The sequence below is a fragment of the Semicossyphus pulcher genome, unplaced genomic scaffold (assembly GCF_022749685.1).
Source record: "Semicossyphus pulcher isolate SPU_LCO1_2020_fin unplaced genomic scaffold, fSemPul1.0.p SCAF_1, whole genome shotgun sequence".
NCBI lineage: Eukaryota > Metazoa > Chordata > Actinopteri > Labriformes > Labridae > Semicossyphus > Semicossyphus pulcher.
Window position 1 is genome coordinate 33,286,102 of NW_027211603.1, and position 21,440 is coordinate 33,307,541.

General features: G+C 42.1%; 1 protein-coding gene across 1 annotated transcript; it reads left to right on the plus strand.

Annotated features, from left to right (window-relative positions):
* Window positions 1-308: 308 nt before the first annotated feature.
* On the plus strand, window positions 309-2,054 carry LOC138590094 (piggyBac transposable element-derived protein 4-like). The gene is made up of 2 exons (XM_069660689.1): window positions 309-441; window positions 502-2,054. Exons 1-2 carry the CDS (start codon window positions 309-311, stop codon window positions 2,052-2,054), a joined length of 1,686 nt encoding a protein of 561 aa, XP_069516790.1.
* The last annotated feature ends 19,386 nt before the right edge of the window (window positions 2,055-21,440 follow it).

Consider the following 21,440-nt stretch of genomic DNA (forward strand, 5'->3'; position numbering starts at 1 on the left):
TTACTTTTTTCCCATGAAATTTTATGACTTTTCCTCATCTAGGGTCATGAACTGCTGTGTAAAATCTGGACACTTTGATGTGTCGTGGAGTGTCTGCACAGAGTTTGTATACAAAGATGATGTTGCGGGTCATTTTGACCCAGACACAAAGTAGCTGTTCAAATCCAAAATAAACATGTCTCTTTGATATACTTTATTTTGATTGCCTCTGAATAGCCATTCAGAACCAGGTGTGTGTGGAAGAGGGACTTTCTCTCCCCTGTCCTTGTCACTGTTTCCATGCCCTTTCTTTGAGAAATACACCAAAAATGAGCTCCAGACGATTTACAGCTGAAGAAGTTTTGTCGCAGCTTATGAACTGGGATAGTGATGTAGAGGAAGAGATTTCAGAGACGGAGGATCCTTCAGAGCCAGAGGACAATGCTATTGATGATCCAGATTGTCAATTTTCCCACGATGAGGAGGATTCAGAGGACGAGTCTGCCGGTGTCCCTTCATCAGATGAAAACCAAGAAACGCAACAATTGTCATCCACAGAGGGGACATGGACATCTAAAGATGGTAAAATAAAATGGTCAACATCACCACACCAAAGCCGAGGCAGATTGTCATCTTATAATGTCATCAAAATGACTCCTGGTCCGACAAGATTTGCTGTCACAAGAGTTGATGATATTGAATCAGCATTTCAGCTCTTCATATCCCCACCCATAGAGAAGATAATCCTCGACATGACCAACTTGGAGGGGAGGCGTGTCTTTCAAGAAAAATGGAAGCCACTGGATCCAACTGACTTGCATGCTTACATTGGAATTCTGGTGTTAGCTGGAGTATACAGGTCAAAGGGTGAAGCAACTGCAAGTTTATGGAATGAAGAGAATGGAAGGCCAATCTTCCGAGCAACAATGTCTTTGGAGACATTTCACATGATCTCTCGTGTGATCCGATTTGACAACCGTGACACCAGAGCTGGTCGACGCGAGAGAGACAAACTTGCAGCGATCAGAGATGTCTGGGATAAATGGGTCGAAATCCTGCCTTTATTGTATAATCCTGGCCCCCATGTTACTGTCGATGAGCGCCTCGTACCATTCAGAGGACGCTGTCCTTTCCGACAGTATATGCCAAACAAGCCTGCGAAATATGGCATCAAAATATGGGCAGCCTGTGATGCAAAATCCAGTTATGCGTGGAACCTGCAAGTATATACTGGAAAGCCACCTGGAGGAGCACCTGAGAAGAATCAGGGAATGCGTGTGGTATTGGAGATGACTGAAGGGCTGCAAGGTCATAACATCACATGTGACAACTTCTTTACATCCTACCGTCTTGGAGATGAACTTCAGGAGAGAAAGCTGACTATGTTGGGAACAGTCAGAAAAAATAAGCCAGAACTTCCCAGTGAGATTCTGAAGATGCAAGGAAGACCTCTGCATTCCTCAAAATTTGCTTTCACAGAGAAAACAACACTTGTTTCTTACTGCCCAAAGAGAAACAAGAATGTTCTTATGATGAGCACAATGCACAAAGATGCATCTCTGAGCACAAGAGAAGACATGAAGCCGCAAATGATCCTGGATTACAACTCCACCAAAGGAGGAGTTGACAATCTTGACAAAGTCACAGCAACATATAGCTGCCAGCGCAAGACTGCCCGTTGGCCCTTGGTGGTTTTCTACAACATTGTGGACATGTCTGCTTACAATGCCTATGTGCTGTGGATTGAGATCAACCAGCAGTGGAATGCCGGCAAACTGTACCGACGTCGACTTTTCCTGGAAGAACTAGGCAAAGCACTCGTCACTCCCAAGATCCAGAACCGGGCCAGGCCAGCTCGATCCCCAGCAGCTGCAGCTGTCATCGCAAAGGTCCAGGGCAGGGCATCTGACCAACCCACAATGGATCCTTTGGATACAGGTGCAAAGAAACGCAAAAGATGCCAAGTCTGTCCCTCCCGAGATGACAGTAAAACAAGTACCTGTTGTGTGAGGTGCAAGAAGTACATCTGCAGAAAGCACACAGTCACATTCTGTCCATCATGTGGGGAACACTGAAAATGTTGAACATTGAAAACCCAAGAAAATGGGGCAAGTTAAATGAAAAAAAAAGTGTTCGTGAAGAGGGAAAAATTGAAATCAGGAGTTCTTTAATATAGTGTTGGAATTGTATATCTCTTCTTCTCATCTCTTCTAAATGTTTGTATAATCTAAAATAAAGTTCTTATTGGTTTAACTTCATTTTTGACTGTTTTGAGTGGATTTACACAATACGGGTAAAAATGACCCGCAACATAATAAATGTATTTTTTTCTCACCATAATACAAGGGTTAAGGACAATCAAGTGGATCAGCAAGACATCTTGACATCAGTCCTACAGTGCTTCTACATAGACAACGGCCTGCAAAGTTGTTGTTTTTTTGTTAATTTTCCAATGAAGAGCTGGCCAAAAGCCTCCTGGACCGCCTCCGAGCATTTCTGACTTGTGGTGGTTTTGAAATCTGACAGTGGATCAGTAAACTTGCCTCAGTTGTTCAGCACATACCCAAAGAAGCCCGATCAGAGAGCAAAGAACTTTGGCTAAGCCAGGATTGCACACAACCCACGAGAAGGGACATTGGGTTTGATGTGGTACTGTTCTTCAGACACCTTAGGGTATAAACACAGACCTGTTGAGTACCAGACTCTTACCCTCCGCAATGTTTATAGGATACTGGCCAGTCAATATGACCCACTTGGGTACATTATCCCATTCACAACCCGCACCAAAGTCCTGCTTCAGAAATTGTGGTCCAAAGAGCAGGAATGGGACGACCCATGCCTTCCTGATGCCTTTGAGAAGCCTGAACAGTTTGGGAAAAGGGAACTTTCACAACTAGCTAAAATCAAACTCCCAAGGTGTTATGGACTCACTGAAATCAATGATCCCTCAATGACCAGGGAACTGCAAGTGTTCTGTGATGCTCTGAGGCAGCTTATGGCTCTGTGGCATATCTGAGAACAGTGGACTTGGGCAGGTTCGTGTTGCCTTTGTCATGGCTCGGTCAAGGGTGGCTCCAAGACGACAGATCACTATTCCCAGATAACAGTTGTGTGGTGCTCTGACTGGAGCCCAACTTGCAAGGATGCTACAGAAAGAACTCACTCTCCCTCTCCACTGTTTGGTTATGTGGTCAGACTCCACAACATTATTAACTTTGCTGCAGTCAGAATCCTGCCAGTATAAAATCTTTGTGGCCCACAGCATTACAGAGATCCTTGAGTACACTTCTCCCTCAGACTGGAGGTATATTGATTCTGCAAGCAACCCTGTAGATGATATTACCAGAGAAAAAACCCTTGCCAAACTGGCTACACCACATCGATGGAATCAAGGTCCATCTTTCCTGTACTTGCATCCCGATCAATGGCCCGTACATTCAAATTCAAATTCAAATTCAAATTTATTTGTATAGCGCCAAATCATAACCAGAGTTATCTCGAGACACTTTACAAAAGAGCAGGTCTAGACCGGCTCTTTCTTATGTTATTTAAAGAGAGGCCCAACATGAATCACCATGAGTAGCACTTAGCAATATTCGGCCCATTGGCAAGGAAAAACTTCCTTTTAACAGGCAGAAACCTCGAGCAGAACCAGACTCATGTTGAACAGCCATCTGCCTCGACTGGATGGGCTGAAAATGGGATAGAAGGAGATGCAGGATAGAGACAGGCAAAGAGAGGTAGACTAGGGTGAAGATTAGCAAAATAAATAAATTAGCGAGAGAAGCAGAGTAATGATAAAGGCTGAGGTAATCGTAATTGTAACAGTTGAAGTCAACAGGTCTACTATTAGCATTAGCAGCAACAATAATGATACTATGGGGAAGGCTGATGTTAGTAGTTGTTGCAGTCGAGCAGGTCCACAGCAGCAGGTGGTCTGCAGCAACGATCCCCAGGAACCTTCAAGACAAGGGAGCACGAGAACTCCTGGGAAGATATATGGTTAGTAATGTTAATATGACCAGAAGATACAGAGTTAATGAGCTGCATTAATATGACAGAGAGAGAGAGAGAGAGGGAGAGAGAGAGAGAGAGAGAGTGGGAGAGAGACAGAGAGAGAGAGAGAGAGAGAGAGGGAGAGAGAGAGAGGAGCTTGGTGTGTCAGATCCCCCCGGCAGTCTAAACCTATAGCAGCATAACTATGGGCTAGTCCAAGCCTGAGCCAGCCCTAACTATAAGCTTTATCAAAGAGGAAAGTTTTAAGTCTACTCTTAAAAGAAGAGAGGGTGTCTGCCTCCCGGACCGTGACTGGTAGATTGTTCCAGAGGAGGGGGGCCTGGTAAATGAAGGCTCTACCTCCAACACTACTCTTAGAGACTTTTGGTACCACAAGCAGGCCTGCATCCTGGGAGCGCAATGTTCTAGAGGGGTAACATGCCCCTATGAGCTCTTTAAGATATGATGGTGCCTGACCATTAAGAGCTTTGTCAGTAAGAAGAAGGATTTTAAATTCTATTCTAGATTTTACAGGAAGCCAGTGCAGAGAGGCTAATACAGGAGAGATGTGATCTCTCTTCCTAGTTCTTGTCAGCACACGTGCTGCAGCATTTTGTACCAGCTGCAGAGTTTTTAGTGACTTATTAGGGCAGCCTGATAGTAACGAGTTACAATAATCCAACCTGGAAGTAACGAATGCATGGACTAGTTTAGTACATCCATCCTCACCTTTGAATGACGCAGCAGCGGAGTTGAGAAAATCTGCGTTCTGTGGGGTAATTCATGTAACACCAAGCAAGGTTCCCTCAGACACCCTCAAATTCCCTTGCTGGGAGGATTTAGTAGTAGGCACCTCTCACCACATCTTATCCTTGGATTCAAAGTCTCAACCTCCTGAGAAATCATATGTGGAGGCCCTTCTTCTCCAGTATGCACAACAAGAAAGTTCCCAGAGGAATACGCCTTACTCCAGGCAAGTAAACCGCTCCCATTCAAAGCCCTCTGAACAATTTGGCCCCTGAGTTTGATCACACTAGAAACCTTATCAGAGTGGGTGGTCGACTACGCCAAAGCAAGGATCTGGAGTATGATAATATTCACCCTGTAGTCCTGGACCCAAAAAACTACATCAAAAAAGTGTAGAGAGTTTTTGCCAGCCTTAGGAGGAACTACTGGATCTTCAGTGGGAGACAAGCAGTAAGGAAACATTAACATTCATGCATAGGCTGCAAAAAATGGAAGGCAAAACCCTTGGTTTGTCGGATGGCCGACTTCCCTCCATCTTGTCTGCGCTTATTCAAACCTCCTTTCTGGTCCACAGGGATGGATTGCTTTGGTCCATTCCTCATTAACATTGGACGTCACCAAGAAAAAAGTGGGGAATTCTATTCAAGTGTCTCCTGGAACAGGAATGACTGTAAAAGTACAAAGTTCGATTCCTAAGAAATCCCACACATGCTCCTCCCTTTGGGGGAACCTGGGAAAGGGAACTAAGAGATATTAAGTATGCATTGCGAGTGACCTGTGGAATTTTTCCAGGGATCATCAAGAGGGTAACTTGTCGAAATTTAAATTTATATGGGGGGGGGGCAATTTATTTTATGACGTTGACTTGGTGAACCCCGGTTTCCCCTGGTTTCCCCTGGAGAGCAGAGAAGGATCATCTTCTCTTGCTGATGGAGGCCAGGTGACTGATTGAAGGACCATGTGGGGATGGGGTAGGGGGTTGTTGATGTTGTATATAAGCTTGACCATTGCAACAGCAAGGGAGAGAACTTTCGCACTTCTCTCCATGCTGCATGTGAATGTAAGTAAAGAGACTTGATTCATAACATTGAGTTTGCTTGTTCTTCACAAATTATCTTCAGGAGGAGAATTTCCCTCACATTTTGGTGTCAGAAGTGGGATGGACGTTTCGCTGATCGACTCCTGAGTCTGGACTGAGGGTAAACTGCCGGCAGGGGTCTTGTCCCAAGACTCAGGGTGACCTCCCCACAAAAAAGGGTGATCGGAACCCGCCTGAAGTCAGACAAAGGTGTTGGACAGTGGATGCTCCATCTATTTTATCGGGGTGAGTACGGTGTTATGAATCATTTTCTTGGTAGTACCTGTGGAATTGTTGTGTGATAGGACAACTGTTTCCTTGTAAATCCTTTGTGGTATTGGAAACTAGTTTCAGCGTAATTCCAGACAAGCGGTTGTGAAACTAACGTATGGTTGTATTTCTCTGATGGATTTCCTTGGGGGAGCAGAGCCCGTTGGCATGTAAATCCTTTGTGGTATTGTAGACCATTTCTATGTAATTCCGGAAAAAAGGTTGTTAGAACTGACAAGGGGAATCAAGGGATTGTATGGGTGGAGGACTTTTAGACAATCCTCAAAGCAGTTTAGTATAGCACATTATAAGTGAACAGCACATTATAAGTGTATAGCACATTGTGATAAAATGGGCGTATGATTGAAAAATCTAAGGAATATATAAAGAATAAACTTTGTGGTTGCTCATTCAGTGTCTAGTACATACTCAAGTGTACTACAAGGGTGCGTTGCTCGGAACGAATGTGTCGTACAAACCACCTGGCTGAATAAGTTACCCAAAGGTAGTGTGTACTTGATAAGATCCAACCATACTTGTATGGGAAGATCAGTGTGACTGTGAATTTTGTGTGAAAGATAAGCCCATTGAACGTGCAAGCACAGCTGTCCTACTGAGTCAGGTACACCATAGGGAACAAAGCGGGGAAACTAAAACCTTTACCGGACCCTCTTTCCGGTCCTGCTAAATTGATGGTAGAAAAATGGGGACAAAATGTGGTTGATGATGTTCCACTTTGGCACCATATGACACAGGGTGTGTTTCCATTAATAGGCACATTGAGCACAGAGTGTTTAAGAAGGTGTAGAGTGCTTATAGAAGAACGTGAACAGGGAAAGAAAGTAGGAAAGAAAAGAATGTCTTGGCCGGCTTACCAGAAGTGGGAAAGGGAAGCAGAAATAAGGGAAGCTAAGACAATAGCTGGTGTGATGGTGAAGCAGATGGAAGATGAAAATGCATGTGATAGGCAGAAAGAGAGAAGTAAACGTAGGGGAAGAGATAGGGCTTTCCCCCCGCCATATGCTGTCTCCATGCCTGCAACTCCTGCTGGTCATGAAAAACATTCCCCAACCGCTGAGACTCCTGATGACCCCAAGGAGGAGGGGGAAGGGGCAACATTATATCCTGACCTATCCACCCTGCATTTAACCCCCAAAGAGACAAAGACTAACCTTGTTCCTCCCGTCAAGTCTCCACTAGCAGTGTCATTCGACTATTGGTTGCGGAGCCAAGGGGACAAAGGGGCTGTACAACAAATGCCCATGATGATGTTCCCAAATCCCCAGCCAAGGCCAACAGGTGAAGATGCGCACAGTCATTGGGATCCGGAGGTGCTGGTGTACAGGCCATGGCAACCGGATGAACTAAAGGAGGTCGCAGAGGAGCTGCCTGACCCACAAAGGACTGGAGGTGAGAAATGGGTCACAGCCATGCAACAGTTGTTGGCCATGTATAACCCAACATTGCAGGAAGTAGAGGCCGTCTGTCGCAGGTGTTTCAAACTCAGATGGGCCAACATCCGACCTGCAGACTGGTCCACCAGCCCAGTAGTTGGAACAAGGGACTTTGCTGCGATGATGGACAGGCTGTATGAGGCAGTGCGCACAGCTTTCCCCTTGAGGGTCTGCTGGTCTGACATCCACAACACCAAGCAGAAGGAGGGTGAGTCAGTTGCTGATTATCGCACTCGTATGGAAACTGTGTTCGCAGCTCACTCTGGCATTGACTCAGACAATGAGGCATACAGCGCCCTGTTAAAGACTGCCCTGGTGAACGGACTCCATCCGGACCTCAGGAACCGAGTCATGGCTACCTGTATTGGCTGGGAAACGGCATCCATTGCAACGGTGTGGACACACGTCTTGCACGCTGAGAGGAACAAGGTAGAGTTGGACGTTAAACAGACTAAAAAACTCCAAACTGCTCAGTTAATGTTTTACCAGCAGGGGGGCCCACAGAATCCTGAACAACGGTGGAAGAACAACAAAGAAAAAAAGAAGGGGGGTCAACATCCAAGACTTCAAGGGAAGTACAGCAGCAGTGACCGCCACAAGCTGAGGTGCTACAGATGTGAAGGGTTTGGCCATATATCACGGGATTGTGCTACCCCGGAAAAGGACAAACGTGGAGGACGAGAGCGAATGGACTCCTGGCCATATGCACCACCTCAGGGGCTTTCTGTTCATTCCCCAGGATTGCAGGCGACACAGCCATAGGAGACAGCGGAGGCAGGTCAGAGCATTGAGCGGCACACACCTATAAACACACAACTAGAGACACATAAGGTAGATGACAAACCAGTTGTTACATACCAGCAATATGTACACTTAACACTTGACTCCAAGACACCCCCTAGGGTAATTCTGAAAGTGCTAGGTGTTAATGTGACATTCCTTGTAGACTCAGGAGCAGAGGTTTCTGTAATCCAATCTAAAGTTCTCCCTAATGCTCCAAAAACAGCTGAATTCCTAAAAACAGTAGGAGCATCAGGCATTCCAGGGTTTGAACCCATATCTGAACCACTATCGATATGCTTCGGGGATTATGTAGGGGACCATCAATTTCTCTTATCTAATGTGTGCCCTGTCAATTTACTGGGCAGAGACCTCATGTGTACTCTGAGCATTGAAGTCCATTGTGATCCAACAGGCATAAGAATAACATGTGTTACTGCTGGCTTATATCCTGTGTGCACGTCTGACAGTGATTATCTTTATGCTTGGGATCTTGTACAACCTTGTGATATAGAGAAACTCTTATCTAGGGTACCGCAATTATCAGAGGCTCCTGAATGTTTGCACTGTGTGTCACATGTGTCACCAAATGCTAGAGATTACACATATGAAGAAGCTTGGGAGACAGGACATGATAATGAGACCATTGAAGTTGATAGAGTATTTGTGGGTTTGAATTTTGCAGCAGCATCTGTACAGCTTTCTGAATCTCAAAAGACATTGTTTTCAACACTTGGGTCGGTGCCTCACATCCCATTGACAAAACAATCCAGCTGTGGGTGGGGGGCCATAGGACAATGGGTTAAAGCAGCTGTAGAAACATCAGATTGGCAAATTCAACCAGATGGTAGCTCTTACTCTTCTTCTCTAAAAATCACATCCTATGTAGTAGGGATCAAGGTAGTAGCTGTCCGCAGAACACACACAAACACGCACAAGGTTACACTTATGCCATTGACGGCCGAAGAGGATGCAATGCTTTCAACAGTACCTGTTGTTTTGTGGGCTCAGAGCAAGTTTGATTTTGGGAATATAAAAGGTGCAGCTCCAGTCATTGTCCAACCAAAGTCAACTTTTAGGCCATGTAAAAGACAATATCCACTTAGCCCAGAAGCTGTTCAGGGCATTGCTCCTGTCATTCAGTCTCTCATACATAAAGGTGCCATTGTGGAATGCGCTAACTCACCATGTAACACCCCCATCCTGCCTGTTAAAAAACCAAATGGTAGTTGGAGACCAGTTCAAGATCTCAGGGTAATCAATGAGGCTGTTCAACACCCAGCCCCCACTGTACCTAATGTGGCAACATTATTGTCACAAGTGCCAGCGAACTCTTGTTGGTTCTCTGTAATTGATTTAGCAAATGCATATTTTAGCATTCCTGTTCATCCTGACTCACAGTTTTGGTTTGCTTTCACGTTCAATGCTAAGCGTTACACTTGGACCAGAATGCCACAGGGGTATGCCGCTAGTCCCACTCTCTTTGCTGTGGCTGTGGCTGAAAACCTGTCGCATTGGGAGCCAGTGTGTGGCAGCACACTTGTTCAGTATGTTGATGACCTCTTGGTGTGTTCTGCAACACAAGAGGATTGTCAGGCTGACACAGTGTCTCTGCTTTGCTTTCTGGCAGAAAATGGGCATAAAGTATCAAAAGATAAGCTGCAGTTTGTTGCACAATCAGTGCGTTATCTTGGCCATATTATCACTCCGGAGGGTCGTAAATTGGGTCCAGAACGCATCCAGGCCATTTTGGATGTTCCAAAACCGCGTACTAAAAAACAAATGATGTCCTTTTTAGGGTTAGCAGGCTATTGCCGTCCATGGATTCGTGATTTTGCAGAGATCTCCCAACCCCTGTATGACATCACTCATGGGGGAAGACATTTGGCCATGACTGATACTTTGACTTGGACTTGTGAAGCAGAAACAGCATTCACTGACTTGAAGAAATCATTATCTAGTTCTCCTTGTTTAGGACTCCCAGACTCAACCAAACAATTTAATCTGTTTGTTTCTGAACGTGATGGTTTCATGTCAGCAGTTCTCACTCAGCCTCATGGAGACAAACAACGACCAATAGGTTATTATTCGAAGCGACTTTCCAATACAGAGAGGGCTATGGTTGCATGCTTAAGAGCTGTAGCAGCAGCTACAGAAGCAGTATTGTCTACAGCCGACATTGTAGCTATGTGTCCTCTTGTTGTTCATGTCCCACATGCTGTTCACTCCCTCATTCTTCAAGCAAAAACTGCACATTTAACCCCAGCACGGCTGTTACATTGGCAAAATGTCTTACTAACAATGTCTCATGTTACATTGAAACGATGCACTGTCCTTAACCCATCAACATTGCTCCCAACTGCTGAAGACGGGGAACCGCATCCCTGCCTGGAGGTAGTGGACACGGTATCAAAACCACGTGATTCCCTGTTTGACACTCCTCTCACAAATCCTGACTCTGTCTTCTTTGTAGATGGGTCTGCCATGAGACATCCGTCAAATGGTTCTCCATGTGTGTCGTATGCCATTTGTACTAAACATGGTGTAATTGAGAGTGCCAAACTTCCTGATAACCTGTCTGCCCAGGCAGCTGAATTATTTGCATTAACCCGTGCATTTATACTGGGAAAGGGAAAAAACATAACAATTTATACTGATTCACAGTATGCTTTTAACGTGTGTCATAACTTCCATGCGTTATGGAAAAATCGAGGTTTCCTTACTTCTACAGGTAAACCCATTGCGCATAAAAGTCTTATTGTGAACTTGTTGTCTGCATTACTTCTGCCTGACTCTGTAGCAGTATGCAAATGCCAAGCACACACAAATGCAGCAACTCCTGTGTCTCAGGGAAATGCTGCCGCAGATGTAGCTGCAAAGACAGCTGCACTTTCACCTGCCTCCCCCACTCTACAAATGCCCTTGTCTCTCCAAAATGATGTTTTCTCCATTAATGATGTCTCTCTGCTGCAAACAGGAGCTGATGTTGGTGAGAAAACACTATGGAGAAAGAAAGGGTGTAGTGAACTCCCCTCTGGAGTCTGGATGAATGCACATGGCCTTCCAGTACTCCCGAAATCCATCTTCCCTTTTTTAGCCAAATTGATCCATGGGCCTGACCATGTCTCAAAAGGGGGAATGATGGACATTGTAAATAGATTGTGGTATGCACCAGGGTTTACCACTTTTGCTGAAAATTTTTGTAAATAATGTGTTATTTGTGCGACGAACAATGTTGGCAGGGGTGCAACAATGCCTCTGTCAGCGCATCCTAAACCTGAAGGGCCTTTTGAACATTTAATGATGGACTTTATTGAACTTACTCCATGTAGAGGTTATAAATATTGTCTTGTAATTGTGGACATGTTCTCAAAATGGATTGAGTGTTTCCCATGTAAACATGCTACGGCTGTCTCTGTGGCAAAAGCATTGTTAAGAGAAGTAATTCCACGCTGGGGCCTTCCATCCAAGTTAACTAGTGATAATGGGTCTCATTTTGTCAATAACATCATTCAGAGTCTCTCAGAAAATCTCCAGATAAACCTGAAAACACACTGTGCTTATCATCCAGCGAGTGGAGGAGCAGTGGAGAGAGCTAATCAGACCTTAAAGACAAAATTGACTAAATTAATGGCAGAAACAGACCTGTCATGGATGGAGGTTTTGCCACTGGCATTAATGTTTATGAGAGGTCGTCCACATAAGACAACGGGCCTCTCTCCTTATGAGATCCTCACTGGTCGCCCTATGCGAATGACGAACACCCCTTTTCCACAAAACAGGTTAACTCTGACAGGAATGGATGATGACATGTTAAGTTATTGTTGTGCACTTAACCATACCTTGAAGCTTATCTTCCCTAAGGTAAAAGCTGCCCTTCCTGAGCCTACGGGAGTGAAACTCCACAACTTCCAACCCGGGGACTGGGTAGTGGTAAAAGACCTCAGGAGGAAACACTGGCGTCAGCCTCGGTGGACAGGGCCATACCAGGTGCTGTTGACAACTCCAACTGCCATCAGGATTGCTGAGAGGGACACGTGGATCCATGCTTCTCAGTGCAAGGTCTTCCCCTGTAATGATGCTGCTGGAAAGACGACAGCCTAGCTGGTGGGGAGTTGAGGATGGGTCCTGTTGGAAGGTTGTGGCGGCAGTCTTCATCATTGGCCTGGTTACCACCATCACAATCCAGTCTACAGTCGAGCAGAAAGGTCACAGCCATCTCCAAAGAGATAAAACCGGGAAAAAATTGGACTTCAAACGTCCTCATATATTTACACCCACCACACTGCCTACTGATTCACATGCATCCAAAAGTCAAACTGATTCCACTTATACTGATATGCATACACCCAACCCATCAACCATGGGAGGAACTGGACTGATGGCACCAAGAGTGCAGGACAACAGAGAGGGAAGGCGTGACATTGGCATGTCACCACCGCAGGGTCAGGAGACCCCAGAAGAAGAAACGCGCGTTGAAATTGGTGCAAAAGAACTGTTGAGTAGAAGGAAAAGACAATTGGGTGAGCAGAGTGATTGGAAACCCTGGGGGTTTGATGCTGGTGACTTAATTGATAATTATAGAGAGAAAAATACGTGTTATACCTTTATAGGGTGGTTAAAAAATAGGATGTATGGCCCTGAAACTAGTGTCTTAGCCATTCAGGCTCCTCCAGCTAATTGGCATTCTTTATTCCAACTTGAGGTGAAAGACTGTCCTTGTTTGGATCCAGTTGTTAGTCTAGTACAATATTTTGCTGACCATCTGCACATGGACAATAGCACACGTGAGTATTGCAAATTTTCTCATTTGACGTGGTATAATGTAAGTAGGAACTTGTATAATCATACAACAAAGCAAAGAAACATATATTTATCTTGCTTAGACTGGTTCTGTGATAATATGGTCTCACAAAATGTCCCATTAAATTCAACTTACGCAGAACCAACTGAGATTCCTCTAGACCAAAGTAGTTCCCACCATGCCTGTTTATGTGCAAATGGCCCAGGTCAATTTATGGGGGTGTCACATTGCCCAGATCCTTTTGCGAGTCTACCAACACACAAACCAGGTGCTGGTCACATGAACATGACTTTTAAAAATAGAGAGACTGTCTTAGTAAAAAGGTTCCTTAATGCCCCTGCACACAAAGGGATACCTCCTATTGGTAATTTCTACTGGTTCTGTGAAAATAAGGCATTCTTTTTTCTACCACCAGGATGGTCTGGCTGTTGTTATTTTGTTAACCTGACCATAACCAATCTGGCATTAATCCCTATAGACCTAAACAAACAGTCAAACCATGATCATATTCATAAACGTGAAATGGCACAGTTTTCTAATCTTCAATCTTACCACTGGCGTGTTTCCTTAGGTGAGAAATGGGGTATTGGGTTATTTCCGTGGTATGGGGTAACGTTCTTGGCTGACCATATTGATAACATAACTTATACAATGTCTGCTTTCGCTAATGAAACAATAAAAGGTTTCCATTATTTAGCCGCAAATGATAAGTCCCACAGGTTAACTTTGTTATAACACGAAATGGCTCTTGATTATATTCTGGCAAAAACTGGAGGTCTATGCCTGACATTAAACTTAACAGGAGAGGCGTGTGTGACAATCATTCCTGATAATTCGGATAATATAACCACTGTAATCACCGCACTTGAGAACATTCGTGACGCATTTGGTCCGTCTAAGTCTGCAGGGTTTAGTTTTAACAAATGGTTGAATGACCACTTCGGCCCCTGGGGTACTCTAATCATTCATATGTTGGTGCCTGTTCTGACTGTGTTCTGTATTGTTTTATGTTTTTGTACTTGTGCCTTAACTTGTATGCGAGCTTTCATGTATCGATGGATAGGTGGAATACTCGGAGGAGAAAAGACATCGGTATATGTTAAAATACCACTTGAACCAGCAGATGATAGTGAAGCAAATTTGTATCATATGTCAGAATGGGTTCCAGGAAACCCATATATTGATTCGGAACAGGAAGAGGTTTAACAAATGTTGTTATTGTTAGTGTGTTTTTCCTATAGTATTAGTTGTAGCATAATGGTAATTTCTTGGGTGTCTTGTGTCTGTTTATTTTAGGTTTTCTAGGTTTTTGTTTATTCATAACATGGTGTGATGTGAAATTTAATTCCAAACAATAATGTATTTACACTTTGTGTCAAAAGGAGGGAATGTGGAATTTTTCCAGGGATCATCAAGAGGGTAATTTGTCGAAATTTAAATTTATATGGGGGGGGGCAATTTATTTTATGACGTTGACTTGGTGAACCCCGGTTTCCCCTGGTTTCCCCTGGAGAGCAGAGAAGGATCATCTTCTCTTGCTGATGGAGGCCAGGTGACTGATTGAAGGACCATGTGGGGATGGGGTAGGGGGTTGTTGATGTTGTATATAAGCTTGACCATTGCAACAGCAAGGGAGAGAACTTTCGCACTTCTCTCCATGCTGCATGTGAATGTAAGTAAAGAGACTTGATTCATAACATTGAGTTTGCTTGTTCTTCACAAATTATCTTCAGGAGGAGAATTTCCCTCACAGACCTTGGGCAATCAAAGTGTCACAGAGGAGGTTTTAAGAACGGTGCAATAGAGGTAGGAGAAATTCTGAACTCCAAACCCCTTGGTCAGATGTAATTGATCCTGACCCAGTCACTCACAATCTTCTCCTCATGAGGCGGCTGGAAGCAGCTCTTTCTCAAGTTGTTTATTCCCATCCTGAATTTCTGGGAACAAGAAATACGTACAATATTTTCTAAATTATCGTGTACAACGTGATAACTGTCAATACTACTGTCTTTTTAACTGCCACCATTACTTCCTGCTTACTTTTGTAGATAACTATTGTGATATTGTTTTTCTTTTAGGCACTGTTTTGCATTAACCCATACACTTCATATTTAATATTTTCACTTATATTTGGGTTGTTTTTTGTTGTACTTCTCTAATTTTGTACTGTATTTTTGGAGCTATCTGGCACTATAATTTCTTATTTTATCTTGTCTTACATCATAAGAGGACTGTTACACACATAAATCTTCTTCCTAGATATTGACAGGTTTGCGGGTCTTTCTCCAGTGCCTTTAACATTCTTTTGATCTTTTCATCCACCATGTATATATGAGGACAAGTCTGTAGAACGTTTCTTTTAATAATGATTAAACAAACTGTTGGATACTTCATCAGGGAGATTTTTCATAGCTTTTTGGGCAGAAGACACCACATTCATATACACTGTAATAAATTAAAATGTACAAAAAAAACTTTTATGTCACCAAAGGAAAACACTGCTTTTGTTGGACCAGTAGATTATGCAATTCACTATGTTGACCTCTACTATTAAATAGTGACTTATTTAGATAATTGAGGTAACACTTGTGCATGTAAGGAAGTATAATGCAATTTTCTGATGACTGTCAAACATGTCAGTCCAGAAATTAAAGACACCATCAGAGGTGAGGGAGAGGTATTGACCTTTCTCACAAGTTCTTTTTTGTTAAAACCTCAGAAAAATTATTAGGTTCCATGGCATATTTGAAAGTATGGGAAATAATTAATTATGTTTATCCACAGGTATAAGTTTGAAATGTAATATAAGTTTTCTGATGCCTTATTTGTGATCAACAGGAAGTCCATTGACTCAACAAGGTCCACAGGAGAATCACAGTTTGTGTCAATCTGCATTTGCAGGGCTATGAGGTTTTTTTTTCACAGTACCATAAAGCTGTTTCATTGCTACACTTAATTTCTCCATGTCCAACCTTCCTCCTCCAGCAGCATCCGCCTCTCAAACGAACCTCACATTCTATGGAATATCTTTCGCAGTAAATATTTTTCCTGTGACTGTAAAATAATTTGCGCCATCAAAGGAAGCCTCTTGAGGATATTTTTCAACAAAATTTAACAAAGGTATTTCATTTCACACAGAATACCAGTTCTTCCCCTCAGAAAGACAAAACATGGTTCCCTTAAGCAGGCACATACATTTTAAATATTATTTTGTTCATTAAAATAACAAAATGTCCGTACACTATGCCCTTAAATTGACAATTGGTTTCACGATGCATCACTCGACACTGAAGATTCAAAATCTAGATACGGTCCATTACAATCTCTTTTCTTGTTTTCAAAAATATTTGCAAATGTCATTGAATCTTCTTCCTTTTATACTGTTGTTTATCTTTACCAGCATGGGGTCCATACAACTGAGTGTAAATGTAAGTATTTCTCATGATTTGATATATTAACACTTATTTAGTGTAACCATTGACTGAGTTAAAATGTAACTATTCAGGGTTAAAAACTGCCAGTGGCTCATTAACATAAACAGATGGTGTTGAATCTGTGTTTATTTCTGTGTGTCATTCTGCAACGACTTTGGGCTTGGAATATGAAGGCCACTTTGTAAAATAAAGTATCTAGAAAGTGTATTGCAGAGACACAGTGTCTCAATCTGTATGCTTTGCACTTGATACTAAAATACTATGCTATAATCTAATCTTATCCTTACCAATCCAGGTATGTAAAGAAACCAAGGGAAGACATCGCAGAGACTAAAGATGTTGCATCCTGTTCAAGATCCAAATTCTGACCCTATTCAAAGGTGAGTCTCATCTTCATTTCACCCACAAATTTATTGGATTAGTGTCTAAAGATAGAGAGAGCCTGCCTACACTCCTCATGGGGTGTTTGGGTGGTTTGGCTGATTGTTGTTGGGTTGTTTGGGCTGATGTGAAATGAGGCCTGGGATGCTCCCAAAGTGTATGCAAATATACAAACACATCAGAAAACAATATCAAAATAATTTCAAATATTTAGCAATAAATGTGGTCTACTAACATTAGTTATACAAGTCCTAAAACACACTTGTTGAACTTTAAGCAGAAATTAAAACATTTTTTGAACAGATCTTAGAGACTTATCTTATGACCTTGTCACCTCGTCTTACTTCACCATCAGTGAAAATGTTCCATTCAATTTGAGTAATAGCTTGGTTCGCTCATTTTAAGAAGGCTACAGAGTTAACTGTTGCTATGGATGCAGCTCTAACTGTGAGTGAAATTGACTATTTTTAAATGGAAAATGGAAATATATAATCATTTTTGGTTTAATAATTTCCAAATCATTACATTTTCAAATCATCATTAAATGAGCGGGTTACAGCGGGGGAACCCCTGCCCATCCTGTTGAGGTTCCATTCTGCTATAACAACCTGCTCACTTAATATTATCCCTCACTTAAAGTGCTGACCTTTTTACTCACATGATTCTGCCATTTCCTTTAAACAGAATGTTGCCCACATGTTGCTTCTGGCAGCACTTAAAATAACAAAATAACACATTTTTGAGGATATTTTAAACATTTTCAGAGTTGATAATCTGTTTTGTTTGTTTGCCTTCTTGTTACTTTGGCTTTGTGCTGTTGCAACACCTGAATTTCCCCTCAGGGGATCAATAAAGAATGATCTTATCTTATCTTTTATTGGGTACTGATGGTGTCCAGCCTTGAAGTTACAGACCCCCAACTTCATCAGGTTATCAAATATGTATGCGTCAACCTCAGTGTTTGAAATATAACTCTTCTCTATTTGCTATCAATATTTAATTAATTTTTGAGGTGTTAAAACAATTTTGAACTTTAAAGTGTACTAAAGGTTGCAGATATGTGTACATTAACCCTTAGATGCATAAGTGGGTCAGAAATGACCCGGTGAGGTCATTTTCTTGCAATATCTTTGCAATGAAAAGTTATGAACATTTCATATTCCAGGTATTCCTCAAAAAACATGTTTTTGACATTATGCCTTTTAAATTTTGAAGTTACCTTAAATACAATTTAAGAATTTTTAGTTTTTGTAATACTACCCCAAACTTCCAAAAGTGGGTCAAAAATGTCTCACATGCATTTCCTATGGATTCTCATGGGAACCTTTGTTTCTTACAAACTGTGGCTGTCAGGAACATATTTACTGTGGACCACACAGATTATTTCAGAAGTGTCACCTTTCCTGAAGATCATTTACACAGCAAGATCTGGTACATCAAATCAATCAATCAATCAAATTTTATTTGTATAGCGCCAAATCATAACCAGGGTTATCTCGAGACACTTTACAGAAAGAGCAGGTCTAGACCGACTCTTTGTTAAGTTATTTAAAGAGAGGCCCAACATGAATCACCATGAGTAGCACTTAGCAATTCGGCACATTGGCAAGGAAAAACTTCCTTTTAACAGGCAGAAACCTCGAGCAGAACCAGACTCATGTTGAACAGCCATCTGCCTCGACTGGATGGGCCGAAAATGGGATAGAAGGAGATGCAGGATAGAGACAGGCAAAGAGAGCAACAACAACATATGTTCTTGTTACCACAACAACATATGTCCTTGTTACATGTAAGTATTCATTCATTTTTACCTCAGAAAATATTTGATGTCATCAAATTCATATATTTCAACAATGTACTTGCACATTCATTTATGTGTGGATGTCATTCATGACTACTGTGTGAAAGAGTACGTTATCATGTATTGTCATGTATCAACAAATAAGCTTACTTTATAGTTAGCTAAGACTAGCTGGCTAACTAAGCTAGTTAACCTTTACTAACTTTACTGTATGTATTGTACGTGTGCGCATGCATGTGCGTGTCCATTATATAGCTACATATTGATCGACAGGTTTGCTTGTCATTCAATACATTCTCTTCCTTTTATGTTTCCTCATCCAGACTGTCATGGCTTCTACGTAGTCAACAACAGGTGTGGGAAATACAATGTACCTGTGTGCAATGATCACAGCCAGAAACAGTGTCTTGCCCAATGACACTTCGACACGTGAGCCAGGGATCAGTCAGTCAGGGATCGAACCACCAACCTTCTGATTGAGAGACAACTGACTCTATCACTGAGGCACAGCCGCCCAACAATCACAGGGACTATCATATCAAAAGCTTCTGCTAACATGGTGTCACTTACCTGCAAGAAATTATCAAATCAATCAAATTTTAATTTGTATAGCGCCAAATCATAACCAGGGTTATCTCGAGACACTTTACAGAAAGAGCAGGTCTAGACCGACTCTTTGTTATGTTATTTAAAGAGAAATTAAAAAGATCGAGGAACTGTCAATGACTGGACAGTTACGGACAGTCACGCACACACGCACGCACACACACACACACACACACACACACACACACACACACACACACACACACACACACACACGCATACACACATACACACACACACACACACACACACACGCATACACGCGCACACACACACACACACACACACACACACACACACTTACTCTTAACCAAAATAGCATAAAAACAGATTAATTCTACTTCCACTTATGGAAGAGTGTAGGATCCAATCACTCGTGCATCTAAGGGTTAAGTTATTTGCCAAGTTAGCTTTGTTACAGTTACTTATATATCCCATTTTCACATACTTTTAAATGCTCTTATTTGTAATAACAAGCTGTGGTGCTATAATGAGATGTTAATGTATTACTCATAAATCAACTGTTAACAATTTTTTAAATTAATAATATGACTTCTAACTATTTGTAACTTGTAATAACTATGTAATTACACAGTGTCTATGTGAACAGCTAGTTAAAAAGAGATGATGATGAATGTGTCTTACTACATGGGAGGTGTAAGAGCTTTCTCCATAGAGACGATGTAACCCATAAAATAAGATTTCTTGTGCTCATTTCTTTCAAATGCCTCCCTTTCTTAATCTCTAGTCAAACTCTAATACACAGGGAAACATGCATATAAAATCAGAGAAAAACTTAAGATAAATAAGCTACACCAACTGGGAATAACAGGTACATCATCTTGCTCGGAGGTGGTTTCCTCTGGTGTGTGAGAGAGGTAAGATGCATGTACAGGTGAGGTAGAGATAACCAGGGCAGGTTGTTCTACCCAATTTCAAAAATGAAAGACAACATTGTCCAATAGAGGGAAGGGGTGAGCAGGGCCACACTTATTAACTTTATAATTAACACTTATTATTACTAAGCAGCTGTTTAGACAGAGGTAAAAACAACCGCCCTTGAAAAAAAATGCTGTGCCTTTCTTGGTGGTTCCTGCAAATGTACATGAAACATGTTGCGTCTATCCAGTGCATGAAGTCGAACCTGCAGGAAAATGAAGCTACAGTTCATGTGAAACATATAACTGCAAATGGAACAGGGACATTAAATACACCGGTAAGTGAGACTCCAACTCCATCTGAGTGGAGGAAGACTGGAATCCCTTACCTCTGTGTCAGACTGCCTCAGGCATGATGCTGCTGCAACATGGGAACACCTGGACCCAGATCAAAAATACCTCAAAATTACTACCTCAGTGTCACCAAGGTCCACTTCCTGTATGATGGCCCGACCCCACTGCACAGAGCCACTGCCTTCTATCTAGCTTAAACTGTGCCATTGATCAAAGGCTTCGGTTACATTAAATGGAACTTTACTCAGATGTTACATGGAAAAGGAGCTCCTGAGGTAGTTGGAGGTGTTCTTAAGAACCTTGCCGATGTGGGCAGTGATCGTCTCGAGGTCCGCTGTACTTAATCCAACCCTCTTCCCCTTTACATAAATAAACTCCTAGTTCTCTTAGCTACTTATGACCGACCATACATCCCATGACCCATACAAGTCAGATCATTCACAAAGTGAGGCATGTGTGGTATAACATCTTAAATTTATTGACAGATCTTGAGTCCAATCTTATCATTTTTCTAACAATAAAAAAGCATGTCACATAAACAAACACCATGAAAACCGCAGATAAATATTATAACAACCCCTTTGAAATTGCACGATCATTTTGATATAAAAAATACTTGATAAAAGCTCATGTGGCACTACAAAACAGCCCCTACATCTGCTATTAGCTACAGACTGCTACCCAAATAAATCATATCAAATCATCAGACCCTACACAATGTAATAAGCAAAAAAGTCATTTTAAACATTTACTTTCATATGCACAAGGTTGAGGTCTTGCCCTTTTTTTCCTGTCTACTTCAAGAATCTAAATAGAGATGATTACAAATTTAAAAACTAAAAGAAATGAAAAGCTTTTTATGCAACAGTTGCAGAGGT

Excerpts from the sequence above, each read along its gene's own strand:
- LOC138590094 (XM_069660689.1), top strand. The coding sequence starts at position 309 with ATGAGCTCCAGACGATTTACAGCTGAAGAAGTTTTGTCGCAGCTTATG. Across the intron at positions 442-501 it reads TGCTATTGATGATCCAGATT|ATGAAAACCAAGAAACGCAA; the intron begins GTCAATTTTCCC and ends TCCCTTCATCAG.